General features: G+C 56.0%; 1 protein-coding gene across 5 annotated transcripts in view; it reads left to right on the forward strand.

Annotated features, from left to right (window-relative positions):
* The window catches only part of DPP6 (dipeptidyl peptidase like 6), a gene marked incomplete at both ends in the record, with an annotated part of 1078039 nt that overhangs the window by 1052597 nt on the left and 9985 nt on the right, over positions 1-15457 (forward strand). For all 5 annotated transcript variants that reach the window (XM_082632824.1, XM_082632826.1, XM_082632823.1 and 2 more), the window contains 3 exons: positions 1814-1912; positions 6308-6377; positions 8343-8537. In XM_082632824.1, the coding sequence (XP_082488950.1) occupies positions 1814-1912; positions 6308-6377; positions 8343-8537 (364 nt within the window). The remainder of the gene's footprint in view (positions 1-1813; positions 1913-6307; positions 6378-8342; positions 8538-15457) is intronic.

A 15457-nucleotide genomic window follows, 5' to 3' on the forward strand; every position in this document is an offset into this window, starting at 1 on the left:
TTCATTATCTTGTGGAGCTCCCTTCTAATCTTCCTGCCCTATAAGTGTACATAGAACATGGAGAATAGATAGTTAATATCTCCTAAACCAACTCCTCTCAACAGACTGTGTATGCCTGGAATGCTGTGTTAAAGGGCCAAGGGCATGTGGACTCAGGGAAATGAGTGCCCTCTCTGCTCTGTTAGGAGTTTGGGCAGGCAGTAGGGCAGGCACACCATGCCAGGGTCGGGCATCCCCTCCCGAACTTGCATGTGTGACCACAAGGTCGAGGGTCCCTTCTGGCTTTCCACAAAGGACAGCATTTCTTGCGTGCTATGTGGCGAGGGTCCCACTTCAGATTTTTTTTAACCCTACCTGTTTGAGTGTTAGTTTCACCATTTCTCCCCTCACCTTTTCACCAAAGCTGAATATCCAAATACGTGCTCAGCAAACTTGAAAAACATCTTCTGTTTTGTTTATTTGCTTGTCACCAGCCCTGGGAACTTTCAGTTGCCTCTGCCCCCGTAGTTTGCTGATCCTGCTCAGAGGCCATCCTCATGGCTCCACAGATAAGACACTCATTGCCGGAGGTCCTGGTCATGAGCAATGACTCACCTGCCCAGCCTGTGTGGAGCGTACGCCCATGCAGGGCCCGCCGTCCTCAAAGGCAGTTATCACGGAGGATGCTTGTGAGATTAGCTTATTCTTTAAAATGTTCACAAATGGGGCTTTCCTGGTGGCGCGTGGTTGGGAGTCCGCCTGCCGATGCAGGGGATGCGGGTTCGTGCCTCGGTCTGGGAGGATCCCGCGTGCCGCGGAGTGGCTGGGCCCGTGGGCCATGGCTGCTGGGCCTGTGCGTCTGGAGCCTGTGCTCCACAGTGGGAGGGGCTGCGGCGGTGAGAGACCCGCGTACCGCAAAAAAAAAAAAAAAAAAAAATGTTCACAGATGTTTCAAAGTGACTTGTCGAGCCAAACGTCGAGCCCCTTAAAAATAAAACTTCCTTTCAAATGAACCACAAGTTGTCACCAGGTAGGACTGAGGTGAGAGGGGAGAAAAGAAGTGTGGTGGGTTCTGTTACGTGTCAGATGGAGGAAGTCTGACACGTAACAGAAGGGCCACATCCGCAGGGGATCAGTGAAGAGGGCTGATGGGGGTAGAGGGTCACAGCCAGGGCCTTTTGAGCTGTTACAACCTAAGGGTCACAGAACTGGTGTGTCTACGGTGCGGGTCAGGGTGGAGCCGCCTCTCAGACTCCAAGGGAGATGGGCCAATCCCCCTGCACTGCGGCTCATGTGGCTTCACTGCCAGCTCGAGTGACCGTCCAGACCAAGGTCCCCAAAGCCAGATCCCCTGTGACTAAGGCAAGAAACCCAAACCCAACCACTTTTCCTGGAAAACGTAATAACGGTCACGCTCCAGCTTCTGCTCTCCTTTCTGTAGTGTTACTGAGGCCACTACATTTGTAAAACCACTTGTCCTGACAGGCACGATGTCGGTCTCCCAAAACCAGCAGCCTTGAGACCAAGCACACCTGAAGCAACATGTGTGTGTGGGAGAGGGAGAAATGCCGTGGAGAGTGACGATTGCCAGGGGGCAGGGGAGCTGGACACAGTGGAAGAACCTGCCGTCTGCCTGGAGCCCCTGCCCTGAGCTAGACTCTCCCCTCGTGCTGGGACCTGAGCGCACAATCTAATGTGTGCAGCTCTGGTTCCAGCTGTGGAACCCGTGGCCCTCTCCCCTGACGTAGGAGCTAGTGACAGGAGGTGCGTGAAGTCTCACGGCGTCAAGAAGCGGTTACTGAATCTGAGTGTGTCATTTTTTTCTCTCTTTCAGAAATTTTTGACCTAGAAACAAATGAACACGTACAGAAAGCCATAAGCGACCGGCAGATGCCTAAAGTAGAATACAGGAAAATTGAGACTGACGATTACAGTAAGTGCTACGTTCGCTCCTTTAAATGGGAAAACCAGCATCTGCTCTGAAACAGCCTGGCTGTGATTGCCGGGTGGGGGGTTGCGGGGGAGCACGGGCTAGAACTGCATCCTCCCCAGCAAGGGGGACCGGGGGCCGGGGGAAGTTCACGCTGGGCTGGCCGCGCTCACAGCCAGCATGCTCACTCTGTGACACAGAGACAGGAGCACGTGATTTCTGTCCTCGAGAGGCTGACGGCTTAGACAAGACCCCAGACGGAAACCCCCTCCTTGTTAGGGCAGAACAGGTCACGATACCATCCAGGAAAAGGTCTCCCCCCTGGAAACTCCCTTTCTGTGCCACTGATGTTCTTAGTGCTTCGTCATCTTACCTGTAAATGTTGCTCGTGGGCTGAGGGGCGTCCTGGAAGCTGGAGAAACACAGCTTGAGGGGTTGGTGGTCGGTGCAGCCCGCGACCACCCGGCGCTCTGCCTTGGCCTGTGTCCTCCCTCTTGAACTGTCCGTTCAGTCATTCAATGAGCTTTTACGAGCACGTGCTCTGCAGCAGGCACCCCTAGGCCCCGAGGACCCCAGAGCACTGGCTGGAATGGGACTTGCATCTCCTGGAGGGAAGCAGCGTTCTTGTAGCCTCCTCACCTCTGCAGACTGTCCCCCATCAGCCCAGCCCGGAGCTTCGCCACCCACCGGGCGTCTGCCCTTGGGAACCTCAAGCACACAATGCTCCAAACTCATCTCACCATCCTTCCCCAGCACTGTCCCCCTCCACGCTCTCCTCCTTTTGAGCATGACACCCTTCAGTTGTGTTGACTGATTTCAGATAACTTAGACTTCAAACTTTGAAGTCATCTTTGAGTCGTCCACTCAGGTACCACCTGCCCCTCATCTCTGAGGTTGGTGAATAGACTTCATCTCCTGAGCTAACTTAGAAGGTCGCCAGGGATCAGTGGAAAAGAGTGCGGAGATTGACTAGTGATGCCTGAACTGCAGGCCTGGGGCCGGGGGTGGGCAGGTGGTAGCCCGAGCCTGTGTCTGCCGCCCCCGCCCATGTCTGCAAGCTCCTTGTCTGCCCTGTCCCTTCAGTTGGGACAGCGGCTTGTCACGAGGGCTGGTGGGCCCTGGAGTATCACTCAGCACCCCTTGTTAGATTGGACCCAGCCACCTGACAGACCGTGAGCCCCAAAGGGCAGGAACCAAGGCTCAGCTTGTGGAACAAAATCAAGCCCACCCAGACAGTGCATCCCGTAAAGCTGCGTCCTTCAGAGCAGAAAGGAATGGCCCAGGAGCTCAGGAGAGCATGAGAATGGACTGGGGTCCCGTGAAGGCTCCCAGCAAGGTGGGACTTGAAGGGGTTCCTGGAGTCGCTTTCGGTTGGCGGAGAAGAGGGGAGAAGGAGGGAGAAGCATCGGCATGGTCGGTCGTGGGTGGGTCGGGAGGCTGGTGGAATTCCAGCCGCGGGGTTGTCCCAGGTGGCAGCCGACACGGGGGCCCTCACCCTCCAGCACCTTCATCCTGGTCCGATCGTTGGGCCACACGGAATCATACTATACGGGAACCTTTCTAAACATCGCTAGAGATACAGGTAGGGAGAGAGATTCACCTGAGACAGTCAGAAAAGTCGGAAAATAGGATGTGTTTCAACCCCTCTCCCCCGGGCCCACGGGTGCAGAGGTTTTCTCTTACAGTGGCCCGTGTGCACTCACTCTGATGAGGGGCTGATGGAGGAAACAAGAAGGAAGGGCCTGAGGCGGGAGGAGAGATAGACTTAGGAGAGGCATGAGTGGAGCCTGCAGTCATGCCCGGTGGGGACATCACTGCCCACAGGCCAGGGCCATCCCCACCGTCTCTCCGGGTTCGGGTTTCTCTCAGCGTCCCTGAGACGCACGCAGGTCCCACAGGATGCACTCGGCTCTGGAACCGAGGGCAGTTTTGCGTGTCCAGGGAGCACAGCCCCCGGTGGCTGGGTTCAAGCACGTCCAGTCCTGAGCGGGAGAGGAGCTGTCAGTCAGAAAGAGGGAGACAGAGGAACTGGGCCGTCCACAGATGCCCGTCATCAGGGCTTGGGGGAACCACAGAACAGAAATGAGGGGCAGGAAGTACGCAAGTCCAGGCTGAAAGTGGGCTCAGGAGACCTGCAGGAGTCGCGGCTCTAACACGATAAGGCAGAGCGGGGAGACCGGGGGAACCCACCACAGGAGCCCGTGAGCTGTTTCACTGGGACAGAAACCGGCGACCCCGAGTCAGACAGGCCTGAAACCAGCTACCCACAGGCAGGAAGCAGAACCTCTGCTGCCCTGGGGCGTGTGCACTGGAGACGCGGCTCCTGACCTGTTCATCTCAAGTCCCCGCCTCTTCCCTGCCGAGCTGTTTTCTGTAAAGAGAGTGACTCTGATCATACAGGGTGTCTTGTACAGACAGCCCCATCGCTGAGACTTCGTATTGCCAGGAAATGGGTCAAAGGAATGTCTGGGCTGCCCGTGGGGATGGCATCAGTGACTGGTTCAAACTGCCACGCAGAACCTGGAGTCCAGTCACTCAGGACAGATCAAGTTCATGAGAGCCCTCAGATTAACTGGATATTTATCTTAGTGCTTTCCTTTTATAAGGAAGAACCCGAGGCAAGAAAACAAGATGACTTCAGATTGATAGTGGATGCAGGGATGCAGGGAAGGAAGGATGGAGGTTTAGGAGGGTGGATGAGTGAGCAAGCAACCTCCACAGGTCTGGCCCCACCCCCTCTACCCTCGTCTTTATCTGCAGACCTCAGGCAGGCCCCGTAACGTGCAGGGCCCGAGCAAAACGAAAACGGGGGGCTTGTTCTGACAGCAGAGCTTCCAGTGTAGCCAGGGCTCTTGCACAGGCCTGTGTGACTGCACAGGTCACGCCCTATAAGGCCAGTCAACCTCCACGGTCAGACCTCAGCTTGCTGCCCACCCCCGTCCCCCATCAGCAAGTTTCCTCCCATCTGTCACTTCCTACCACAGCCTTGGAGGCCAGATCATATTCCTTCACGGGATCCTGTCTCAGCTTCTAGCCCAGGGCCCTCCTCCATGCACTCTGCACACCATGTTTCCCAAACCCCAGAGCACTAAGGGGTGCGGTGCCTGCCATCCCCTCCTCCAAAAATGCAGAAAAGGGTCTTTAGAAAGAAATAGCCAACTCCCGGCCCCCCTTGCACATGAGGTTTCTTTCCAGGGTGAGGTTTTACTTGTGGGTAAACAGGGACGCAGATGCGAGGAGAGCAGAGACAGCTGTGTGCAGGGCCGGCGTTTGCCCATCGCCCCTTGGGGTCCCAGGAAATCTGAAAGATGTCGCCCTACGGACCTGTTTTTATTTTGTTATGCTTTGTTTTTCATTTAATGCTACCGGAGGCTAAGGCTTCCCTTAGAGAAGCATTCCAACTGCAGGAACACTCTCTGAATGTATTCAGCCGCTTGTGGCCAAAGCCTGCCCATGGGCTTATCAGTGGCAGAAAGCAGCCCAGCCCATGTTTTATGGATATTTCAGTGATAAAGTCCAGGATCCCTGGGCCATTGATCTAATTTGCAAGCCATTAACATTCAGCCAGAATCAGCAATCAGACCCTGGTCAGAGCAGGCTGCTAAGCCAACCCCCAGCCTGGGGTGCATCTACAGTAATTGTACTGAAAAAGCCACTAATTCCAATTTAATTGCTCATCTGGGCTGTAGTTAACGTCAATAAACAATTTCTAACTTGGGCAGGAAGGTTTGTTTGGAGAAGAACAGAGAAAGCAGTGAGGGAAACGGCCCCCTCCCTCCCAGACTGGATCCTGGTTGCCAAGGACCAGATCCAAAGGACCTTGGCTGCAGGACCCACGTCTGCACCAGCTCCCTCCTGCTGGCTCCGCAGGCACCCAGACCTGCCCAGTTCCAGCCTGCAAACGGGGAGGCCCACACAGCCCCTGGCTTTGCACGGAGGAGGCTCCCCACAGCTCTAGCCTCTTCCTCAGAGCCGCTGCCCCCTGCCTCACCCCACCCCGCCCTCAGTCTCCACCTGCCCCCACTTGTTGGGGCGGTGCTGCCCGGCAGGGAGATGCATGCTGCGCTGGGGGTTCATCTCCCCCCAACCCTCGCCTGGAATTTTGCTGTCAGCAAGTGCTCACAGTGGTCCACGCTTTTCTGCTTTTCAACACTTTCCTGCTTGCAAGATTGCAGTTAAGCTTCAGATGGAGAAACTAAGCTTTAAAGAGGTTGGGTGCTTTCCCCAAGTCCAGAGTGAGCCGCAGTGCCCCTGTGCAGGACCGGCCTTAACCCTCCAGGGTGCCTGTCTCCCAGGCCCCCGGGAGCACACCCCAGGGCGGGCACACCCAGCCAGCCCCCATCCCACCCCTCCCTTCCTGGCCCCTGACATGCTGCCCTGTGTTCTGTTTCTGCCTAGACTTGCCGGTTCAGATCCTCAAGCCAGCGACCTTCTCCGACACTACCCACTACCCCTTGCTCCTGGTGGTGTAAGTATCCCAGGGTGAAACTCTCAAGGAGATGGTAAGGGGAGGCTGATATCCACTGCAAACTAATCACTGGAAACAATTCAGCAGGCTCCTTCTGTAACAACCCCTGACCCCAGACATCGAAGGAAGGTGGGGCCCCAGTCGATTTCGGGGGATTTGCCACAGTGAGTGCAGCGCTTGAGTCACATTCCTGGAGTCGTGCTTCGGTGGCCGGTCAGCGGCCCCAGGGACAGCAGGAAAGCTGAGGGGGAGCCCAACCTCACCGTGCAGGGCGTACAGATGCACCCGAGGTCACCCCGGGCCCCGGGGCCCCCAGAAACGGAGGCGGGCCTGGCAGGGTCTCGCTGGGGCCAGCGGCTCCTCCAGTGCCACCAGGCGGCCTTGAACACCAGGCATTGGCCCTCAGGATGATTTCAGATCTGCCTTGTGCTAATTAGCAAGCTTCTGGTTCAGATGTCGAGAACGACTTAAGAGCTTTCTAAGCACCTCTGACGGTACTGGGTCCTGATTAGGGCTCCCGCTCGCTCGGGTGCATGAGTGGCCATGGGACAGAGGAGACACTGAGCCTCGGGGCCTCTGAGGACGCAGCCCCGTCTTCATGTGAAAGGGTCCAGGGGAGAGCAGAGGCCTGCACTGGGGCTCTTCAGGGACCACAGTGAAATCACCCACCCGGAGCCTGACTAACCCTGTGCTTCTTGCCTGGCGCCCGGCCTGGGGCCCAGCCCTCAGTGACGAAGGCTGCATTGTGAGGACGCCTGGCCACGACCCACTGTGCTGCCCCAGCTTGCCACTAACCCACAGTCCTCACTGTCTGGACTTTGCCAGCGACCGCACACACACACACACACACACACACACACACACACACACTCACACTCACACATATACACACCACATGAATGTACCAAACACACACAACAGCACACACACTCACATATATACACGTGTGCACAACACACATACACAACACAAATACACACATCACACACACATGCTCACAGACACACATGCACAAACCACATACACCAGTATACACAGCACATACACACAGGACACGCCCGTATACACAGCACGCACACACACACCACACACCCGTACACACACACACACCCCTCGCCTGCACTCCTGTCCCAGCAGGAGGCCAGCATGACAGTGGTGCAGTAGCTGTGGCCTCAGGAGGGGCGTTGCGTGTGTTGCCGTTTCTGAGGGCCCTGGGCCTGGCGCTGGCCGTCCCTCCTGCTCACGCTGTCCCCTCCAGAAGGAAAGTCACTTAGAAGCTTCTTCCTCACCGCTGTTAGCGCTAGTGAACGTTCAAAGGCCGTGTCCCCAGCTGCAAGGCCCGTCGGCAGCTCTGGCCGAGTCCCGGGTGAGAACACGCGCCGTGGGTGACTTGAGCTCACACGGTCGTGCCCCCAGAAGGGAAACAGGGAAGCCACGAGAACAAGAGAACCCACACCCCACCCAGCTAAGTGCTTGGGCAATACTCTGCGGGGTGCGGTGGACAGGCTGCCCCCGGAGACGCGGACAGGAAGGCCACCCAGGTCAGCCACAGGCTCTGCTCTGGAGTGAACCAGACTGAGGGAATTCCTTCAAGCCAGGAGCCACCAGAAGGAGCAACACATGATGGGGACCAAGGCGGCAGCCTGGGAAACTGCGCCCAGGAAGGGCAGGACGAGTCAGGCCGTGTGGGGAGAACAACCAAGGGGGGACGTGGAAGGACTTTCCAAAGTTCCTCTCCCCGAGAACATGCCCCTCGGTGACCTCGTGCTCGGGGTGGTCCTGGGAGCTCAGTTTCCCCATCGCCCTCTGGGTGCACAGAGGTGTGGAGCCAGGCGTCATGGCCGGGGTCTCGGGCGCCCTCCGGGGAGGGCACTGCCAGCCCCTGGGGAAGCATCATCGGACCTGATGTCGGCTGGACCAGCCGCTGCTGCAAGCCACGTGCCAAGCCCTGGCCTGTCTTTCCAGGGATGGCGCCCCGGGGAGCCAGAGCGTGACTGAGAAGTTTGAGGTGAGCTGGGAGACGGTGATGGTGAGTAGTCACGGGGCCGTGGTGGTCAAGTGCGATGGCCGTGGCAGCGGCTTCCAAGGGACCAAGCTGCTGCACGAGGTGAAGCGGAGGCTGGGCTCCCTGGAGGAGAAGGACCAGATGGAGGCTGTGAGGTGAGGACCCCCGGAGGCACCCCTGGAACGGGGGGAGAGGGGGCGGGGGCGTCTGCAGCTCCTATCTGGGCTGCGCCGTGGTCCTCTCCAGACGCGTGTTTCTTGTCAACACACATTTCACCTGCAATTTGCTCGTACTTACAACGTCTTCGGGCAATTCCGCAGTGAATTCCTGCTAGTAATCTTCTCCCAGAGACTTGTATATTCGTTATCACATAGCTCGGCGGCCTGCCGTTTCGCTGATTGAAACGGGGTGCAGAGACCGTGACGTGGGCGTGCTGTGGTTGTAGACCTTGGCCCCTGATCACGGGGGAAGAGCCGGGGGCACGAGAGAGAGAGGACGTGAGTGGGGCTGGAGCCATGCAGCGGGTCACCGCGTTCCTGAGGAAGGACCCCCTGTGCTTCCAGGCGGCAAGGCAGAACCCCCGCTCAGCCCCACTGACGGGCACGTTTTGTCCCTTGGTTTCTTCACATCCCTGTCACCGAGGCCACAGGACTGATGGAGTGTCACCGAGAACAGAAAGGGGACTGATGCTCACAGTTACTGATTGAATTTTATTGTTGCCCCAGAATAAGAGACATCAAGAACCTGTGCCTGACTAACCGGCCTGCAGGCGCGTCTGTAGAAATAGAGTTTTCACAGTTTCACGGCACAGCGGACCGTAGGGCCAAACGTGACTTTACCCGGGAGATGCAGCCAGACCCACAGACCCCGGTGCTCGGAGGGACAAGAAGGGCATGTCACACGATTGTCATCCTCATTGTGAATCGGGGTGCGCGAGGCTGGACGCTGGGCGTCTGGAACGGGCGGCATACAGCGCCCCGATGAATACGTGTTGACTGAAGGGCTGTAAGAAAGCTGGACACTGCATCCCATGTGTCATCATGACTGTATGCTCTGCGGGTTTAAAAGATTTCACTTTACTGACTTTTCAGAACATTTTCTCTCCTGTTTTTAAAAAGATTGATGGCATGTGGTGTGCACTCAGTAAATAATTTCTAAGTGGATGAAACCATGAGTGCGTGAACGAATGGCCCACTCTCCTCAAGGGGGTCGTGAGCTGGTGAGGAGAGGCGACATGATCAGACCAGTGTGTGCTACAGGCAGAGAACAGGGGTAGGAGAGATGGCTGAGGACCCAAGTCTGGGAAGGCGCGCCTGTCAGGATGCTCTTGCCTAGAAGTTAACAACAGCACAGACACAACGCGCACACACGCACCCAGTGTGAAACGTGCTTTAAAACCACGACACTGTATTGGCGCTGGAAGTCCAGGGGGACGTCAGGCCTCAGCTTGGTTGCTCAGGGACCCGACGGTGCCACTGAAGGCCCGGCTCTCTCGTCTCTCCGCTCAGCCAAGCACATGGCCTTGTGCTGAGCCTCTTCTTCTCACGCTCACAGGACGGCTGCCAGAGCGCCGCCAGCAGGTTGAGCCACTTCCAGAAACCTCCAGGAAGCAAGGGAGGAGCCTCCCCAGGGGCACCCAACAAACCTCTCCTCTGTCTGCCTGAACCCAGAAGCATCACCCAGGAGCAGTGGGGGCAACCCCCCTGAGACCCGGTGGGCTGGGGACCGGTCCATCGCCCCGGGCGGAGGAAGGAAGGGTGGTGACAACACAGCCGGGAAAGGAGGAGAGGCAGCGGCGGCACGCGGGCCACAGGGACCCCTCTAGAGAGGCACGTGGGCCCAGGTCAGGCTCGGGGGGCGTGGCACCAGGCTGACCGCAGGGCCCCCTCCCTCGGAGCCCCCCTCTTTTCGTCCTTCCCCACCTGCCGCCCTGCTCTGACTCCTCCCAGGAAGCCCGGGGGCCTCGCGGGCCCCCCGAGGCCCTGGGGGAGGACGCGGTGTCCTTCAGACATCCTGCCAGCCTGGCTGGTGTGGCCGCCCCACTCTGAGCAGGGGACGAGAGGGCACAGGCTGTTTCACACTCACGGTGTTTCTAAAAATAAGGGATTGATCGGCCATCTGTTCAAAAACGGGGCAGAACCTGTTCCAGAACAACAGTAAATAATGTCAGCTCTTAAGCCACCGAGGCTTCCAGGAACAGGAACACAACCATCGCAAGCCTTACAGCCATCAGCAGCCACGCAGACCTCCGGAAGCTGATGCCCAAGTGTCTCAAGCCATGGAAAACTCTACGAAGCTTTATTTAGGATCTGGGTCTGTATTTTCATTAGAAAGAAATAGCCCAGTCTGTTCAGTTTAAGAGACCTTGAGACCAGCCCCCGACCCGAGCTCCCCAAAGCTCCCCACCCCCGGGCAGTTGTCCCAACTTCCTCCATCACCTGGGGGAAGTCCTGGAGCCCAGGGGCTGTCCCCCAACCACAGCTGCCGAGCATGTCCCTCCCAGGCGAGGGCCACCAAACGGGTGGACGTGGTCTGCAAGCAGAGGAGCACGGCCCCGCCTGGAGGGCTTCCAGGAGGAGGTGGCTTCCTGCCAAGACCCCACCTCACAGGGCACTGGGGGCTGCCCAGGGAGTGCGGGTGCGCAGTCCACACCGACACAATGCTGTGAGCAACGGTCCCGGTAACACAAAGGCGCATGAGGTCCAGGGCCCCCAGTAAGCCCAGTGTGGGCCGCGCTGGGGCCAGGGGACGCCTGGAGACGTGGGGTGGGCTGAGACCCTCCCACACCCTCTTCCGGAGCCGCGCCTGCCCTCCCAGCAGCAGAGGTCCCCCAGGGGAGTTTAGCAAGGAGGTGACAAGGCCACCTTTAGTCTTCAGAGCCCTAATGCTGGTAGCAGTGTAGCAGGCTTTATGGGTCAGAGTCCTGGCAGGAAACGTTCAAATGGGGTGATTTAAGGAGAGAGAAATAATGTACACGTATGCAGAGGCATATGGCAGGGTTAGGAAGATCCAGGGGATTGGTGGGGGTACGCCGGGGCTGTCGGGGTCCCCGGGAGGGCAGGGGCAGCACCATGCCGTGGAGGAAGCATGTCTGCAGCAGGGGCAGCAAGATCTGTCCGTGAACAGATGCGGAGGTGGACGTGGAGCAGGGCGGCGAGTTCTGTGTCCCTCACGACACCCTGCTGCCCCCCGCAGAGGGCAGGACACGTGCTGACCACGTTCCTCCCGCGGGCCCCTCTTTGTTGCCCCATCAAGTCTCTGGCTGTGAGGCTCCCCGACTCTGAAGGTGCTGAGAGCAGCTGTGTGGTCCGTGACACCTGCGTCAGCGTGGGTCCCCAGGAAGCGGTGCCAACACACAGACATGCAGAAGGTGTGTTTGTGCGGGACGCGGGGCCCAGAGCGCAGCAGGGGCAGAGCCGTCAGACTGCAGGGGCTCTGACACGGCAAAGGACGGGACACAGCGGGCTTCCCGTGGCAGCTGGGCTGCGAGCGTCTCTGCCAAGCTGAGGCGGGCCTCGGAGGACCCCATGCCGGTCACTGGCGGGGACAGCTTGAGACGGTGTGGACCCGCAGAAGGTTGGAAGGTGCGAGCACCGCTGCTCCCAGGGTGTCAGCCCACCTCCCCCAGACGCGCTTCTGGAGGCTGGAGCCTCCCCCGTCCTAACTCGGGGCCTCTGCAGACCCTGCCGTGGAGCCGAGCTCAGCGCCTGCTCCATTGAGAAGGACGCTGGAGCCTTGCCGTGCCTCAGAGCATCCCAGTGACAGAAGACGCGCCTACGCCTGGATCAGGCTGGCCCGCCTCAGGGCCCCACTGCTCTCCAGGCAATAGCCATCACACAGGAACTGCCTGCTGATGAGTGGAAATATAGCAAAAGATAATAAAAATATTTGATATTGGAGAAAACTGTTTTCCTTGGGAGACTCCTGAGTACTTTACAAATGAGGATCATGACCAAGGCCTGTGGTTTTTAGATCAGGAAATGAATCACCAGGTAGTTAAATGAAGGGATTGCTGGAGACCAGAGGCTGCCTGCGAATGTGGAAGTGGGGCTGAGAATAAAAATCCGATATATTTCATGAATAGGAATGGCGCCTGAGACCCCGGCCCCATGCCCTTCGAGGCTCACGTGGCTCGCGCCACGCTCCGTGGTCTCCCCAGACTCTGCTGCACAATCCCAGCAGTCGTGGTCTGGGCCTCGGGCCGTGGGGCAGAATCCTCATGGGGCCAGGCTGACCATTTCACCAGCTATTCCCAGACACACGTCTGTGTATCAGGGATTTGGGTCATGAGAATTCAGAAACTTGGAGAAACATATTCAATGGTTCCACGTGTGTAGGCATGCCTGCCGTGCTTTGAAGGTCAACGTAGGTTGTGTGAGTGTGTGTGTGTGTATGTGCATGCGTCTGCACACACCTCCAACTCCTAAGCCCGGCAGGCCTGACTTGAAGTCTGCCAGGCTATCCTGTGATACCTGCACAATGTTTTTAAAAAGCAAAAGTATTAAAGTGTTGTGTTAGTTTCCTAGGGCTGGAACGGCAAAATCAAAGTGTGGGCAGTGCTGCGCTCTCTCGAACCCCCGCAGGGCAGGGGCCCTTCCTCACCCCTTCCAGCTCCCCGTGGTCGCTGGCAGTCCTTGGCTTGTAGCTGCGTCCCTCCAATCCTGCATCTTCCACTGGCCGTGTCCTCCCTGGGTCTCTGTCTCTCCTCCTCTTACAAGGACACAAGTCACTCTAGTGTGACCTCATCTTAACTTACTAATTACATCTGCAGTGGACCCTATTGACAAATACTGTCCCATACCGAGGTTTGGGGGATTAGAAATTCAACACATTTTGCAGAATTCAGCCCATAACAAAGGCTTAAATGATCCACACAAATTCCCTTGCCCTTCGCCCAGCCCCACCCCCACCCCGCTTCCCGGAGACGGCCACCCTAACCGCGCCACCTCCTCCATCAAGTGTCGCCTCGTCTCTTCTGAGCACAGTTGCCATCACGTCACAGTTTCTCATCACATGACTTCCTGTTGGCGCAGGTGAGGATTTAGCTGCTCCGCACCGTCGTCTTCCCAGAACTGTTACCTCAACTGCCTGCTTGGATCAGCAGTCTGAGGCGCCGGCTCACTGCGTAAATGGTGCTGACCTCAGACCCTGGTGGTCTCTTCGTGCCCTACTTCCCTACATCACTTAATTGTTTCTGAAGTGTCTCTTTGTCTTTCATTTGGGTAACTTTCTATGTGTTGGTACCTGCTCATAATATTTCCAGTTGTTCCTGCATGCCACTCGGGCTCCTATGAGTATTCTTCCCAGATGCTCAAACATACTAGTAATCTATCAGTTCCAACGTTCTTTTCTTGGGCTATAGTCCCCTTTCTTCTGGTCCACTTGGACCAGGTGTCTGTAGGGTCACTTTTGAGGCCCTTTTCACAACCCTCCTGTGTTGGGTCCTTGGCACACACCCTGGGTCATGGGCCAAAGAGCAACACATATATGTCTCCCTTTTTATTTACTTTTTCCTTCATATATCTAGAAAACATCTCAAAATGTCTTTATTCTATTCCCACATTTGAAATGATTGTTTATCTAGATATAAAATCTACAAAGAAAATCATTTCTATCTAGAAGGCCCTGGAATCATCCACCACGTGTTGCTGGTGAGAAAAACGATGTCATTCTATTTGCTGATCCTTGTAGATGGCCTGCTTCTTTCTCCTTTTCAGAAGAAGGATGTCCTTAATCTTGGTATCCTGAAATTTCAGCCATTGGTGTGGGACTTTTCAATCTGGGGAATAATTGTTCTTCAGTCTTGGAAAGTTTTTACTATAATGTGTTGATAATTTCTCTTTTCTCTGTTGTTTTCTTTCTGGAACTTTTATTGTACTATTTTGGTGCTTCCAGTTTATTCTCATCATACCTTTTCCCTCCTATATTCCAGCCTTTCTGGTGAATGTCTATTTTCAGGCATGACACTTCAAAATCCCTAGCCTTCTCTCTTCATCCAAGAGCATACTATGCTTGTCTAATTGGTTCAATATTTTTTGTCTTGCTAGATATATTAGGACGATTTTCTTCTGTTCAGTGAATTATCTCTGTTCCCTCTGGATTCCTGAATTTTTCTGTTTTTATTTTGTTGTTGTTGTTTTTCTTTGGGTTTGGGTTTGGACTCTCTCATCTGGAAGATTCTTTACATTTCTGATGAAACCTGACTGCCTCTTCATTCTTAAGCACTAACCGGGGTGCCAGTTCTGCGTGCAGATTGTGAGCTGTTGGCAGGTGGGCTTTACCAATGGTGGTGAAGGGCATCCAGCTCTTCATTGGAAAGACTCACACCCCTTGATATGGTGTGTATACTCTCCAGGGGCCGTCAGCTTCTCCAGCCTGGGCATCACATTCCCGAGTACCTGCATCTGGGAGAGGCCGAGGGAGCCCCATGTAGGATGCAGACTTGGAGTTGGCTTGCTTGTTGCGATCCTGCACCTCACCCCGCACTGAGCCTGGTGTCCCAGCGTCTGGAGCCTGTTCTGTTTCTCCCCAGAAAGTTTCAGTGACATGTCTGAAGGTCCCACAGCCCCTTAGTAGCTGAGCAGGAATTGAACACAAGATACCCTGACTCTGAGAGTGGAAGCTTCTGACAATAAGGCACTGAGGCTTACAGATGACACACGCTCAAGGGATGGATGGGGACGAGGGGTGGGGGGAGGAGGACGGGAAGGTAGTGGGGCCAGTTTTCTTGTTCTCACTAGTATTCTGAAATGGAATCAAACAGATCCATTCACAGGATGAACATGCATGAATCATCAATTTTCCACAAATACTCTGGGGAAACTCATTATATTAAAATAAACAGTAATACACAGTTGGCCCTCGTTATCCTTGGGGACTGGTTCCAGGACCCACGTGGGTACCACAGTCCTCAGATGCCCAAGCTCCTTCTGTAAAATGGTGGAGCATATGCTCATAACCATCACACATCCTCCTGTGTACTTAAGATACACACCTCTCAATCCCTTATAATCCCCCCTACGTGTAAATGCTATGTAGACAGTTGTATGTACAATGTAAATGCTGTGTAAATAGT

This window comes from Mesoplodon mirus (genome assembly GCF_964341445.2).
Source record: "Mesoplodon mirus genome assembly, chromosome: 9".
NCBI lineage: Eukaryota > Metazoa > Chordata > Mammalia > Artiodactyla > Ziphiidae > Mesoplodon > Mesoplodon mirus.